The following is a 15134-nucleotide window of genomic DNA, read 5'->3' on the forward strand; positions in this document are numbered from 1 at the left end:
GAAGGAGGTTATGTTTTCACCCCTTTCTGTCTGTCTGTCTGTTTGTTTGTTTGTCTGTGTGCAGGATTCTCAAAAAGTTGTGGACGGATCCGGATGAAATTTATTTTGTGGACAGGTTGGGTGTGTGACAAGGACAAAATGATTAGATTTTGGTGAAGATGCGGATCCGGCTACTAGAATTTTTAAAGTGATTCCTCACCATTGAAAGATAGGGCCGAAAACGATATAGTGCTGGATAGCATGATATTTCAAAAATGTAATGGGCCCGATATGTTCTCGTGGATCAGGCATTACGTGGCGGAGGTATGCACTCTACCGAGTGCCCTTCTAGTTCAAAAAGTGAAAGACGGATTCAGAAGAAACTTGGTGGATGAGTTGGTTAGGTGACAAGAACAAGCCGATTACATTTTTTTTCCAGATCGAATTCAGATCTGGTCTATCAGTAGGATACAAAACGTAAACTAAACAGCCTGGTGGAGGTATGCACTCCACTGAGTGGCAATTCTAATTAACCTCCGCCATTGAAGATGGATGGAGGTTACTGTTTTCACCCCTTTTTGTTTGTTTGTTTGTTTGTTTGTTTTTTGTTTGTGTGTTTGTGAACAGTATTACGGAAAAACTCCTCGACGGATTTCGACGAAACTTGGTCGGGGGGTTAGATCTGGTCCAAGGATCATGCCATTAGTTTTTGGACTAGGTCCAAAATCCAACGTGGCCGCTATGGCGGCCAATTTGAAAAAATATTTGAATTTTTTTTTTTTTTTTGCATTTCTACATGTTTTAAGTGATGTCCAACAAAAAAAAAAAACATGCCAAAATTATAATTGCGGCTGATTTTGGAACTTCAGGTGGATATACCCACGTAAAATCAATTTCTGTCTCGAGGAATCTAGTCGTGACGAATGAATTGAGAATTTAAAAGTTAAAAGTAAAAGGGAAAGTTGCAAAGTATAACTCTGTGAGCACTGTTGACGTCAAATTGAATGAATAGGATATCAGGTTCACTTGAGTGACCGAGCAGTATTGGCGGCGGAGGTTTTTGCACTCTACCGAGTGCTCCCCCTCAAATTTGTCCTGTTTTACGTTTTGTAGCCCACTGATGCTGACCCCATGGTGATCCTGATCCATTATGACATCATCTCATTCGTGTGTTTCACCATTCAAGTGTCGTTCTTAATTTTCCTGACAAATTTCCTGATTTTTCTGTCCAAATCGCGCTCTCACTGACCTCAATGGTTCCAGAATCAAATGTGACTTATAAGGGCTAGGGTACAACACCAAACTCGAGTATATAAATGGAGCATTGCTTCTCTCAATGCACAATTCCCACCACCCCCCGGGTGAGTGCACAATCTCTTTGGAAGAGAAACATCATCAACAACAACAACAACAACAACAACAACAACAACAGCAAAACATCAATACATTCTTGCTCCACCCTAATATGAGCTGTTTAATTGCCTTGTTTGTGTTTGTCCCTCATTATCACCACGATTGCAGGGAGACACCACAGTGGAAGGATACTTTCCTGATGCCCTCTGGTACGATTACTACACGGTTAGTATGAATACAAAAGGTGCCTCAAACCCCAACATATTTATCCGTTTGATAGACATGATCATCACCCTCAAGGCCACTCCAGTGATCATCTGATCCATCAAAAGTGTCTTCACAACCTTCATCAATTTACACGTCTTCCATGAATGTGACAGTATAACTCTCGTTTTTATCTTTCTTTATTGCTTTTATTTAAATATAATGATCTTTCATCTTTGAAAGCTATTTGTGGGCTCAATCAGAAGGATGGCAGATGTAAAAAGGCCAGCTATATATTTCGTTTGGCCTGGCAGGATAGCCGAGAGGTATTTCTATTCGCCTCTAAGCTCTTAAGTGTGAGTTTGAATCCCAACCCAGCTATAAACTGCAATCCTGGTGTTTCACAGGCAGCACAAGTGCATCAATTTGAGCACCATCCCTCAATTGGACCTTAGAATGGAGGACTTGTCTGACATTACCAGTCGTTGGTGGATTTTAGACATCCCACCAGGTATTCCATGAAGAGTAAGCAAGCTCTCGCGGGCATGCTGAAAAATTACACATTATTGCCCCGACTGACTGCTGGGAAAAAGAAAACAGCCACAAACCACTGAGCATTCATTGCCAAACCACTGAGCAAACCACCCAGAATAACCAAACCACCAAGCATCACAAACCACCCAGGATAATCAAACCACCTAGAATAACCAAACCCCCAAGCATCACAAACCACCCAGAATAATCAAACCCCCAAGCATCACAAACCACCCAGGATAATCATACCACCAGCATAACCATGTCAGCAGCATAACCAAACCACCCAGCATCATAACCAAACCACCCAGAATAACCAAACCCCCAAGCATCACAAACCACCCAGCATAATCAAACCACCTAGAATAACCAAACCCCCAAGCATCACAAACCACCCAGAATAATCAAACCCCCAAGCATCACAAACCACCCAGGATAATCATACCACCAGCATAACCATGTCAGCAGCATAACCAAACCACCCAGCATCACCAAACCACCCAGAATAACCAAACCCCCAAGCATCACAAACCACCCAGCATAATCATACCACCCAGTATAACCAAACCACCCAGCATAATCATACCACCCAGTATAAGCAAACCACCCAGAATAACCATGCCAGCATCATAACCAAACCACCCAGAATAACCAAACCCCCAAGCATCACAAACCACCCAGAATAACCAAACCCCCAAGCATCACAAACCACCCAGCATAATCAAACCACCTAGAATAACCAAACCCCCAAGCATCACAAACCACCCAGAATAACCAAACCCCCAAACATCACAAACCACCCAGCATAATCAAACCACCCAGCATAACCATGCCAGCAGCATAACCAAACCACCCAGAATAACCAAACCCCCAAGCATCACAAACCACCCAGAATAACTAAACCCCCAAGCATCACAAACCACCCAGCATAATCAAACCACCCAGTATAACCATGCCAGCAGCATAACCAAACCACCCAGCATAATCAAACCACCAAGCATCACAAACCAACCAGCATAACCAAACCACCGAGCATGAGCAAACTAACCAGCATAACCAAACGAACGACCGTGAGCAAACTAACCAGCATAGCCAAACTTTTCGACACCAACAAACCAACCAGTGTAACCAAATTAACCAACATAACCAAACCACTTAGCATAACTTTTACTGAGACTTCTTCAGGAGGATGAACCCTCCATAAAGAGTGCCATTATTCTGTGGACAGATGATAATTAAGGCTTCCCTTATCGTCGTATAGTGCAGGGAAAGACTTACTGCTGTTTCAGGGTTTGTTTCTACAATTAGTGGTCCCAATTTTTAATGGTACCACAGAGTTTTCTTGGACCCCCTGGAGTACTAAACCACCATTTAGAATTTTTTTTTTCTTCTTCCTGCACTCTCAACACTCCAAATTTCCTCAGATTTTCATGATGTTGAGTTTTATGGATAGACTGTACAATGGGGACACATTTTCTTTATTTACACTCTATCCCTAAATGTTGAAGGTCAAGGTCATATGCTGGTCCAAAAAAATATGGCCATCATTGGATCACGGGCCAAGGGTAAGTCAGGGCAGGCTTACTCTCGGTGATCACTTTGTGATTGCAGATATCTAGTTGGGTTTGTTTTTTCTTCTGAACTATTCCTGCACATACACAAACATGATGAGGATAATGATGTGATTCGTCCTCAAATATGGCAGATTGCGATTCCACCATCACCACCCTCCCCTGCCCCTCCCTACCACTTTATCCCTTTCTCCCCCCTCCCCCCACCTTTATCTATCTTTCTCTCTTCCCCCCCTCCCCCTCTTCCTCTCCCCATTCTGTTTTGCCACTGTCTGGAGCAATTGTTTTGTTTGCAGATTAACAGGGAAACAAATAGCAATTATTGAGCCATCGTCATAGAGCCTGCAGTGTATAACCTCTGATAGATAAAGGCTGTTTCCAAAATATCTGCTGAGCATGTGCAATCATATTTGTAAGGAGAGGCTGATGAAAAGTCTGCTGCACCCACAAACATTCCTGATAATCTGACAATACAGACATAATTCACAGCAAACTGACGTCTTTTCGTTATACTCCCAGCTCTGTCTCTTGTCTTATGGATCTCAAATTCCCAAGTGCCTTCTGGATTCAGCAAGCTCCTTCAATTAGCCAAAGGCTTCAGAACCATCCTTTTTACTTGTCAACAGCAGATGAAAGTTTTAGCCCCATTGCTTTTCCAGCACAATTTGCTTAATTGTAGTTGTGACCTCTTCTGGCTTCCTGCTGACCTCACTAACTCTGCGTTCCCTCGCCACACCATAGGGAGCCCTTCTGGGAAAACGCAAGCAAAAGGCCCTCCTGCTGGCTCCCATGGACGTCATCCCTCTGCACATCCGTGGTGGATACATCATTCCTTGGCAAGAACCGAGCACAACGACTGTGAGCAGGTGCGGAACTCTGACAAGTATCAAATGCGATGGAGTTCTGGTGGAATGCGTTAAACCTTTTTATTTCCATTTAACACCAATAACCTTGAGCATTAAAGCATCTTGAGCACCAAGACAAGGCACTTAATGTTGTCCTCCCTCCTTGTTCCTGCACAGCCGAAAGAACCCGCTTGGGCTCTTCGTGGCTCTGGATGAAACAGGCCAGAGCAGCGGTTCTCTCTTTTGGGATGATGGTGACTCTATTGGTGAGAACAGTCAAACCATTATTGCAAAGATATTTAGGAGACAATGAGTAAATGGGAACAGTATATTGGGTTGGAATTAGCTGGGATCCCAGCCTCATGAGGAATATGCTCAGATATGATCTCCAAACAAATTTACCCAATATTTTTCACTTTCAAATCCTGCCCATATCTCCTCCATGGTCCACCTTCTCTGACTCAAACCCTTATTGTGCCTCGTTTTTAAACTTTAACCCCTTCTTGCACCTTATCCACACCTTACCCAACAACCCTCTCATACCTGATTGCATCATTTCCTTTTTTTTTTAAATATCTATCTCGCATTCCCTCTTAGGCTTCATCTATTTACATCCCATGTATCCTTCCTTCAACCGCCGCAGCTTCACAGGCATGATCAAACCAGTATCTTTTCTCAACAGAACAGTCTCCTTCTATTCCTGATGTACAAAATCTCTTCATTCTGCGTCTGGATTTTAGCGGACAACGTTCAGGAATTAGTGACATCGCTTGTGTGATTTTAAATACCCCCAAATAAATGCATATCCATGGAACGATTGTTCAAGGTGCTCTGGGATGCTGTATCCAAACAACGCAGTGGATCAGTTCAACTTTGTGTGAACTCCAAGCTGCAGCAGCTTGTCCTCGTAGCTGTCACTCATTCATCCAGTCATCCTCTACTGCAACTGACTTATCTTGGTTCATTCCCACCATTCGCAATGGCAACCAGCCGCTCAGCCTGTGTGACCATGAGCATCTTATGGATTCGTACCCCGCTTTCCTACTTACACATTCCACCATTCGTCATTCTGTGTCTCCCAATTCCATTTGCACACTAAATTGAGTGGTTGGATTTTTATTTTCTTCCTCTGTGCTCGTAGCTCATGCGATTAAGAGTTTGTGCTCGTGTGTGACAAAATGGGCACGTTGACGTAGGAAATCATATTGACATTCGTGCTTCTTGCGCAGTCAGGCTATAACGTGCATCTGATAAAGAAGGGCCAGAGAAAGAAGGGCTGGGAGGGAGTTGGATGAAGGAGACAAGCCCTATCGAAGTATTCTTTTGAAATGTTTCATATTGTCTTGTTTCTTTGCAGATACTCACAAAGACGAGGTCTACACTCAGTTAACATTCAATGTCAAAAAGGTTAGTATCCGAGTTCATTGATTCCTTTTATGTTTGTACAAGAAACCTTTGATGCAGAGAAAGAGGATAATTGGCACTCATCGCACGCATTGCGATGAGTGCCAATTATCATTAAACTTTTGCTGAGAATCTACATGTAAATTAAGTTGTACTCGTGAAACATCCATTATATGTTCAATTCATCAGCAACATTCATTTCAGTTCAGTTCACTTCCCATGGCACAGGCCGAAGGGCCACAGTATGTGCCAAAGAGCCATGGCGCACATTTAAGGGCCGCGGTACGGGAGTGAGTGCCCATGGCATAGGCCTGAGGGTTTTGGCCCAGGCCAGAGGGCTGTAGCAGAGGCCAAATACCCACACTTGTGAAAAATCTGGTTTTTCTGTAATCACCATGATTGTGCATGAGACAATTGTTGACAAGCTCAAATATGTAGCGTCCCCTCGTGACGCAGAACAGAATGGCAGTTTTACTCTCATTTTACTCCACCGTCACCTGCATCAGAAAGAGATACCTTGGTGCTGAGCACATTAATAAACTAACTATTTCAATAACACTTGCTCACTGCACATGCAGCACCCTTTGAGTGTAATTGATTGTTATTTTTTGAAGGGGTCATCATCAAATGAAAACTCATTGATTCACTAACAGTATTGAAAGCAAAGTAAAATACCTTACAAGATTCCTTTACTGTATCCCACCCACGCACACCCTCAATTATTGATTGAAATGCTTACATTCCCTTCCTCCCCTTACTTTTCCTCGTCCCCCCCCCCCTCCTTTACTCTCAGCAAACGTTGACAAGCAAACGGTTGAAACATCATTTGGAAAGCACAGCAGATTCGCTCAAATTTGGAAAGATATTCATCCTCGGTGTCGGAACACAATTTGTGTCAAAGGTCACATATTCCTCTGGAAGTTCCACAGAAACGATATTGCAGAAGAATCTGTATGACAGCAACAACTCTACAGAGGTTTGTCAAACCCGACGAGGTTCATTCTGTGTTGGATATTTGAAATGCATAATTATGTTTTTTTTTTATCGCAAAACTGACAGCGTTCATCAAATTTGTTTCTAAAGTTATTTTTCCATCGCTGTTGCATCATTATTATTCTTTTCCTTAAGACTCTTTGCATCCTTCCCAAAATATATTGTTTCTCCTCATTTTCTCTAATCGTTAGTTCAGAGACCAATGGTGAAAGGTTGGCCGCCGTATCGAGCTTGGATCCAAGCTGGCACCTTCGCTCTGCTAGTCAAGTCATTTTCGAATTTCAAATCCGACGTGGTCAAGGATATTTTGAACACACACCTGTCACATGCCTGGCGACGGCGCTCAGTTGCCCTGAAACGCTGCCATGGCCTTGGCAGTGAGAGAGAGCGAGGCATGCAGTCCAAGCATCGGAGCTCATTTGTTTCTATAGTTTCTTTATTGCTTCTTTAGCCAGATGGTGATGCCGTACTCCTACGCACAACTCATTTGGGTTTTTTTTTAATCGTTCTCCAGTTCAACGTGTTCATTGCATCTGCAAAGCCAAAACAAACTTCTTCAGTGTTCTCTCCTTCTCTCTCACACACACACATATATATATATATATATATATATATATATATATATATATATATATATATATATATATATATATATATATATATCCTTGTATTTGATGTTTTGTAGTATAGTATGCCAAGCTATCCAGTTGTTTGTAACCTGTTGCTCACTCCTTCCACCTGCTCGTCCAACAAAGTGAAATTGGAAGTCATGGTATAAATTGTCACCAGAATCAGAGAAAGAATGAGAATGAATGAGGCGAGTGAAATAAGGAGCATGATTTTATTTATTCATATGCAGCCTGTGGCTGCTTCACTTTCTGGGGGCACGGCCCTGCTGCTGAAGCAATGCCCCCTGGTACCAGTAAGCGGATATTCATTTTGCCGACCTCAGAAGGATGACAGGCTGAGTCAACCCACTCGGTGTTAACGGCACGACAGGGGCTTGAACTCAAGACCCTAAGATCTTTAGCCAGCCACCTTAACCATTAAACCAACACCAGACTTGAAGAGCATGATAAAGGTTGGGGAAGTTGTTTCAAGCAGATGTGATGGTGTGTGAGTAGGACATAAATGCAGATGATCATAATGTATTAAAGAAGGAATGGGAAAGAGAGGCAAATGAAAATTTAATTAAGACCAATTGAGGTCAGAGACCTTTGATCCCAGTCCTGGAAACGCTAATTGATTGAATGGGGTTTTTGAGTGCCATGCTCGACCAAATAGTGCAACTGCTTGCAGTGGCTGCAGAAAACTGGTACTGTGTGAGAACCTTGTGGGTGTGAGCAATAAGAATGTGAATACCACATCAAAGGTAACTCCGTGTGAGCCAGAGGCAAGGACACCTGGAAAAGTATTGGTGCTGATGATCCATTCCGTGTTTCAGATGCTGACGATCTTCCTGTCGTCACTGGATCTGAAAGTCGTGGACATCCTGAAGGTCACGTGGAAGATGGACGACGCATGATGGACTCGCCTTCGAGCAGCCAAGGTGCAGAATGCACTTGCACCTGCTAATTGTGTTTCACGATATCAATGCTTCATTCATCGCAAAACGCTTCAAGCCGCTGGAGCCTTGTCAGAATGCGGGTTCATTGTGGTTGTAGAGCGTTTTCACCAACTCTTCAACCAGGCAATGGAAATCATTTCATGTCTTCATTCCCTCAATTGTTGAATTAAATGCTTACACACAAACTGTGTGTTTTAGTTGATGTTCAGTGCTGAGCGGACGTGTTATTAACGCATTAACATTGAAAGTGTGTAAAGCACTGATGGCTATTTCGATCGAGCGGATAAATGGCACACCACATTGCAGTGCTTCATTTACAGCCGCCATGATCCCACCATTATCGATGCATCTGCACACGGTCTGTGTGTTTGCTCAGATCTGTTTGCTCCGAATTTCTAACAGTACTGCTTGATTTAACGTCACCAAAAATTAATAAAACTCAAACCGACAAGAAAACGTTGCTATTCGAAGCGACATTAGAACAAGCAGAGTTGGGTAAGTGAGGTTTGCAAAAAAAGTTGGAATACGTTGTTCTGGAAGTGGAAGCGCTTGCAATTGCTTACCAAGCCATGATCTTTTCTCCCCATATTGACCTCGCTCCCTCCTCTCCCCCCCCCCTTTTTTTCCTCTCCGAAGCCCACCTCCTTCCAAATTTCCAGTTTTTTGGTATGCAAGGTCAAGGCTCGTGGAAGAGCCAGAGCACATAACGGATCAGGACGCAACATGACACGAACAGTCGAGAGAGAGGGAAACACCAACAGCAGGACCGAGGGATAAAATAAACAGAGATAGACATCAATGGTTGTGCAGGCAAGGTTGAGGGGTAGGGGAGAATGCAGAGTCTGGATAAGGTGGATACAGAAGCAAACTTTTTGGAGGGTGGTTTAACGGGTGTAAAAAGATCATGGTTTTGGATGGGAGATGATCTGAGATGGTGGTGAACTGCTGTCTTAAAGACTTGGAGGGAAGAATGAGGTTGAAGAGAAGGTGGAAGTTGGTTCTGCAGGTGGGAAAAAGAGAAACAAATGGGTGGAGGTGAGCACTGATTCTGGAAATCAGTGGAGTGGAAGTGAGCAGAGACACACTTCCCGAAGGAGAGGGCATTGCGTTTGAGTCCGTTTGTCTGCATGTTTGTTTGTCCGCACAGAAATTTTGTGTTTTTCTCTGCAACCACTTGGTGGATTGAGAGAACATTTTCAACATTGGTGTGACTTGTCAGGGAGAATGTTTTAATCAAAATGATGACATCATAGGTCACATGGTGTGGCAGCCATGTTGGGAAAACGGAAAAACTTTGGTCCTCTATCTCTGAAACTGCACCAAGGAAAAAATTTAAACTTGGTACATGGCAAGTACTCCTCATGGGGAATGTGATTTTTTTTGATGACATCATTGGTGCCTTTGTTATGATGTCATAATTGCATATGTAGAAAGCTACATCTGATCAGTATGAAAAATTTTGAGGGTAACCCAGGGATAAAATGGTCCACAGAAATAAAATTTGATGTCGTCGGTCACGTGATTCGGCAACCATATTGTTTATAAAAAAAACAACCTTCAAAAATGTTTTTCTTTGAAGTGGCTGAACAGATCGAGGCAAAAGTTTACACGTATGACCGCCTATCCATGAGGAGCAAAAGGTTCACACATATGATGTCAAAAGTCACATGGTTTGGCAGCCATATTGGAGTTACCCTAAAACCTAATAAAATCTTCTCCAGCATGGCTGAACAAATTGAGGAGAAACATCACAAAAATGTTCCCAAAGCCATGGATGTACAAGTTTGATAAGAAATAATTGAAAGGTCACATGGTTTGGCAGCCATATTAGATTGAAGAAAATAATAAAAAAAAAAAATTTTCTGGAACCGCTTAATCATTTGACGTGAAACTTCAAAATTATGATCTCGTCGTGATGGGGAATACATGTTTAAAATTTCAACTTGATCGGACACATGGTATGGCAGCCAGAATTGTTTAATTTTTTTGACCTGGGTTCTTTTTTTTTCTTCTTTTTTTTTTTGAATAAGGCTCACTTGGCTGTGCTTGGATGGGTTTGAGGGTAGAGGAGTAGCAACTGAAATGTGAATCTTATCCAGGTTCCTCCTGATGACTTCATCTTTGCTTTTTGCTTGTTCAGGGTCCTTCTGATGACTCCAATGCAGGACTCGTACCGATTTAGTCTTCCAATTGATTTGAATTGACCTTATTTTAATCCCATTCTAAATTCAATTGAATAATTAATAATAATAATAATAATAATAATAATAATAATAATAATAATAAACCGTCATGGGTCAGGGTCTGGTGTCTGATCAAAGCGGGGTTACATCAAAGTGGGACATCTTGGACCCGGTCATCAATGCCAGCAGTTATAAAGTGGCAGTTCTAGTTACGTCTCTTTTTAATTTTGTAACACACCAGTAGTACACAAACGCCACACAAAACAAGGCCTGCCATGGGTCTGCAATCTCTGATTGCTCTTTTTCTTTTTCCTTTTGTTCCATTGGTTCATGTCATGTTCATTGTTCTCGCTCTTCCACAAGCCTTGACCTTGTGTACAATATATATATATATGAAAAATAAGAGTGTTCTGCATGGGATTGACGAGGTGTTACACGAGGCAAATGGTCGAAATGCATTGTTGATAGGGTTTACACAATCTATCATGGATGGCAAAGAAAACCTTCCATGTGATTTCCCTTCCATTGAAAACACTTGCACCTTCACCTGGAAAAGCTCAATGATCCCCAACACTCACTGGCTTGTGGGATAAGGTTCAGTGCTGATGGAAGCATAAGCAGATATCTCATCTTCCATTTGCAGGAATAGAGTTTGGAGGAATTTGTTGACATGATGAAGTGGTCGGAAGTTGGGTCGAGGTTGTGATGCTTCGCCCAGTGTTGTGTAGGATGAGCCAACGTATCGATATGAAAGTTGTTGCCTTCCTCTTCCTCCTCCTTGCTGCCTATTTTGGGTCACTATAAGATGCAGGGCCTCCTCAGTTTTTGGTGAGAGGTGTTTGGCATCCTCACCATGCTTTCAAATGTTAGTGAGAAAATCAGGGCAAGGATTTTTGTAGTTCGTTCAGGGTACTTGGAATAACTCAACTATCCCGTGGGAAACAGTGTGGAATATTGAACATGCACTAACCCAATGCTTGCAGACAGGACAACCGGATTAATGTCCATCTGAAGGACGGTGCACTTTGTGATGCAATGCCCTGCCTGGCACGCACCAATCAGGCAGTTTATAGTGGGATCAGGAATCGGACCCACAACAAACAGCTGAAAAGTAAGTGTGCTACCTCTATCTGCACCATCATGTCGGACAAGATGTGGATCATAAATGCCTCACACTGCACTTCATCCAGATCAGGTCAAATTCGCAAATCTTTACTCATGTATCTGAAAATCGAAGTGAATTAAAAACACAAGTAAAGTTAAAATAACTCGAGATTTATTGTTTTCTCTTCTTGATACCCATAAACTCGATGTTCAAACAGAACTGCAGTGCACCGCAGATCCCCTATCCGTGCACAGTACTCCTCCGCTCGGCATCTTGGGAGTTCATCTCTGGTGGTGTGGCGTCGCTCGTTCGATCGGGTGGCTGAGTCCATTACAATACAATACAATATATATAATGTTTAATATATCCTGTAAAATATAAGCAGCATAGAGCTGCTCGAAGCCATGCTGTATAATGGAACAAAGAGGCAGATTAAAGAGCTAAAAGGAAATGCATTTGGCACCAGTGCAGGTACAGCACCACTGCCCAAGTACAGCACCACTGCCCAGGTACAGCACCACTGCCCAATTACAGCACCACTGCCCAAGTACAGCACCACTGCCCAATTACAGCACCACTGCCCAAGTACAGCACCACTGCCCAAGTACAGCACCACTGCCCAAGTATAGCACCACTGCCCAGGTACAGCACCACTGCCCAGGTACAGCACCACTGCCCAGGTACAGCACCATTGCCCAGGTACAGCTTACAAGCTGCTCCCCTGAAGCCCTTATTGGCAGAGTTCATTGGGATTGCTCCAAACCCGTAAAGAAAATCTTATGTAGTCGTCAAGTGAGAGTCCCTTTTGATGCGCTTGTCCTTAACCAATTTAACCGCACGAGTGTTTATCACACCAATTTAATCTCAAAAGTATTCAGTCACCCACAGGGATAATTCCCAAAAATCAAGGTAAGCAAAAATGGAATGTTTGGTTTTGTTGAGGGCAAATGGGAAGTGTGAGTAATGTGAGGAAGCAACAGTGGTGTGTCTGTACCATAAACACACTCATTCCTTTACCTGCCGGTATTGCACCTCAATACAGGATGAACGACTCATATCTCCTTCCCAAAGTCACTTCTCCGCCAATGTGGAGTTTCAGCACTCGTGAAGGTTATTTGGCCCACCATGCCCGTACCATATCCACATCCAAGTACGCCCACAGGTCCTGCTGATGATGATTATTACATTGGTAACACCAAGCAGGGAATTCGGAGGGCATACCCACACACAGTGGCCAATTCTTTTTGAGAGGTACCACATGCGATTGTTGGCCTTCGCAGTCGTAATTCAGAAGGACTGCGCCCTTTACCTGTCTACCTGAAAGACGACCTCCGAGATGCAACCCCCCCTGCTGACACAAAGAGCCGTTGCTTGATTTTTGTGGGAAGTCAAACCCTTCCTTACTCAACAGCTCTTTTAACGATCATGATACCAACCAACCAACCAAGTTATCAATGAGCGACTCATCCTTCATGTTCCTGAGAAACTTCAGTTTATGTAAAGATACAAGAGTTTAAGGAACTTGGACAAATGAGAAGGTCATTTGGCCCATCATACCTGTGCCATATCAGCACCACTGGTTCCATAAAGAATTATTTATTGAATTTCATTGTTGGGGAAGGACGATTGAGGCAGGTCCAGAGACCACCAGAAACACATATATAACTCACACATTCAAAACAAAACAGAGGACTCGCGTTATTTCCTCAATTTATATTGGACACGTGACTGTTGTTCCCTTTTTAATGTTGTTTACAATTTTGTTTTGAACCTGTTGAGACCTCACTCCACATGGAAGAGTGAGGTCTCAAACAGAAGTCCACAACGCAACTGGTCGTTAACAGCCCCAAATGGTTCCACTTTGTGCCGGTCATTTGGGCGGGAGAAGGGGAGGGATTTTGGCTAAAGTCTTTCACGAACCGGTTGGTCAAGTATGTCGTTCAATTTCAGATTATTTCGCAGGTAGTTGTAATTTCTTCAGGATGCCGACGATAACTCACCTACAATTCATGAAAGACACCTGGGGGGGGGGGGGGGTGAGGGACACCCGGCTTTAACATCTACAAGCCAATGCCTGCAGACGGGACACCCAGCTTGACATCCATCTGAGACACGGGGTGCTTTGTGATGCAACACCCTCTCTGCGAAACCCCAATCCTGCACATGATAGTCAGGTCTGGAATCAAACCCACACTCGACAGCTCAAGGATGAGTGTGCACACTCTGCACCACTCTGACATACCCATGGAAGTGTAGATTTAATAATTTATTTCACATTTTACAAGCACTTTGTTAAATTTAATTTCAGTTTTTCACACAATCCTTGTAGAATGGATTGCAGGACTTGATTGATGACAGAACCTTCTGTCCTTTTTACCTGTCGCCTGTCCCCATCACCCCCAAACCGTCATCCTGACCCTCCCCAGCCTCCCACCCCTTGCAGTCACTCCACTTCTTCGGACTTCCTTTCCTCTTTGAGTTTGGGAATTTAATAAGATTATTGCCATGGAGGGATGGGATGGGATGAAAGTTGTGAGACACGAAGGATCGAACCAGATCAGCCAACCTGTGTCGTGTGATTCGATCTGGTCGCACCGAAGGGTCCATTGGATTTCGGGACCAATAAGCGCTCGGAACGTGAGGATCACATCACGTCTGGAGTGGAAACTGGAAAATGTTCATCGACTGGAAGTGAAAACTTTGATGGAAACTTTTCCTGATCCTGCAATGAGGTTTGATTCCAATAATTGAGTGAACTCTTTAAAAAAAAAGGCTTTAAATCATTGTTACTGTCTGGCTTGTACGGAATGACAGGTGTGTATGACAGGTGTGAAAACGACCTGCACATAAAGGGGGGGGGGGGGAGGCGGGGTTGTGAAGAGCTGAATGAGTGCACAGGTAAAGGGTGAGAAACACATCAGGAGCTCAGTGAGAATTCCTTCATTGTGGTCAAGTCACATGTAATGTTTGGAGAACACTTCAAGAAGGCTTTTGTGCTGCAACCAAATGTATACAACATCGAGGCTCATTGAAGAGTGACGTCAATCAACTCGGTGCATTTGGAGGCACCACGTACCCCGACCCGACGACTCGTCCCCACACTGTCCCCGTCGTGTCCCACCCAGGTATCCTTGTGCCCTGCCCATGCTCCACAGCATTCCCGTGCTCCGCCCAGTTTCCACGTGCCCGCCCACGCTCTTGTATGCCCCGCCCAAGTGTCCACGTGCCCCGCCCACGCTCTAGTATGCCACGCCCACGCTCTTGTATGCCCCGCCCACGCTCTTGTATGCCCCGCCCACGCTCTTGTATGCCCCGCCCACGCTATTGTATGCCCCGCCCACGCTATTGTATGCTCCGCCCAGAGTGTGACGTGCTCTGACACGAAATTAAAGAACG

The 15134-nt window shown here is 43.7% G+C and overlaps 1 protein-coding gene across 1 annotated transcript in view; it reads left to right on the plus strand.

The window, feature by feature from the left end:
* LOC147012881 (sucrase-isomaltase, intestinal-like) overlaps positions 1-8635 on the plus strand; it is a 465156-nt gene extending 456521 nt beyond the window's left edge. The window contains exons 48-53 of the mRNA XM_085853461.1: positions 1501-1557; positions 4383-4507; positions 4664-4752; positions 5844-5893; positions 6684-6866; positions 8328-8635. Of these exons, the coding sequence (XP_085709587.1) occupies positions 1501-1557; positions 4383-4507; positions 4664-4752; positions 5844-5893; positions 6684-6866; positions 8328-8408 (585 nt within the window). The 3' untranslated portion in view covers positions 8409-8635. The remainder of the gene's footprint in view (positions 1-1500; positions 1558-4382; positions 4508-4663; positions 4753-5843; positions 5894-6683; positions 6867-8327) is intronic.
* The last annotated feature ends 6499 nt before the right edge of the window (positions 8636-15134 follow it).

Source organism: Eptatretus burgeri, chromosome 14 (genome assembly GCF_056783735.1).
Source record: "Eptatretus burgeri isolate ZD-2024b chromosome 14, Ebu_testis_v1, whole genome shotgun sequence".
Classification (NCBI taxonomy): Eukaryota; Metazoa; Chordata; class Myxini; order Myxiniformes; family Myxinidae; genus Eptatretus; species Eptatretus burgeri.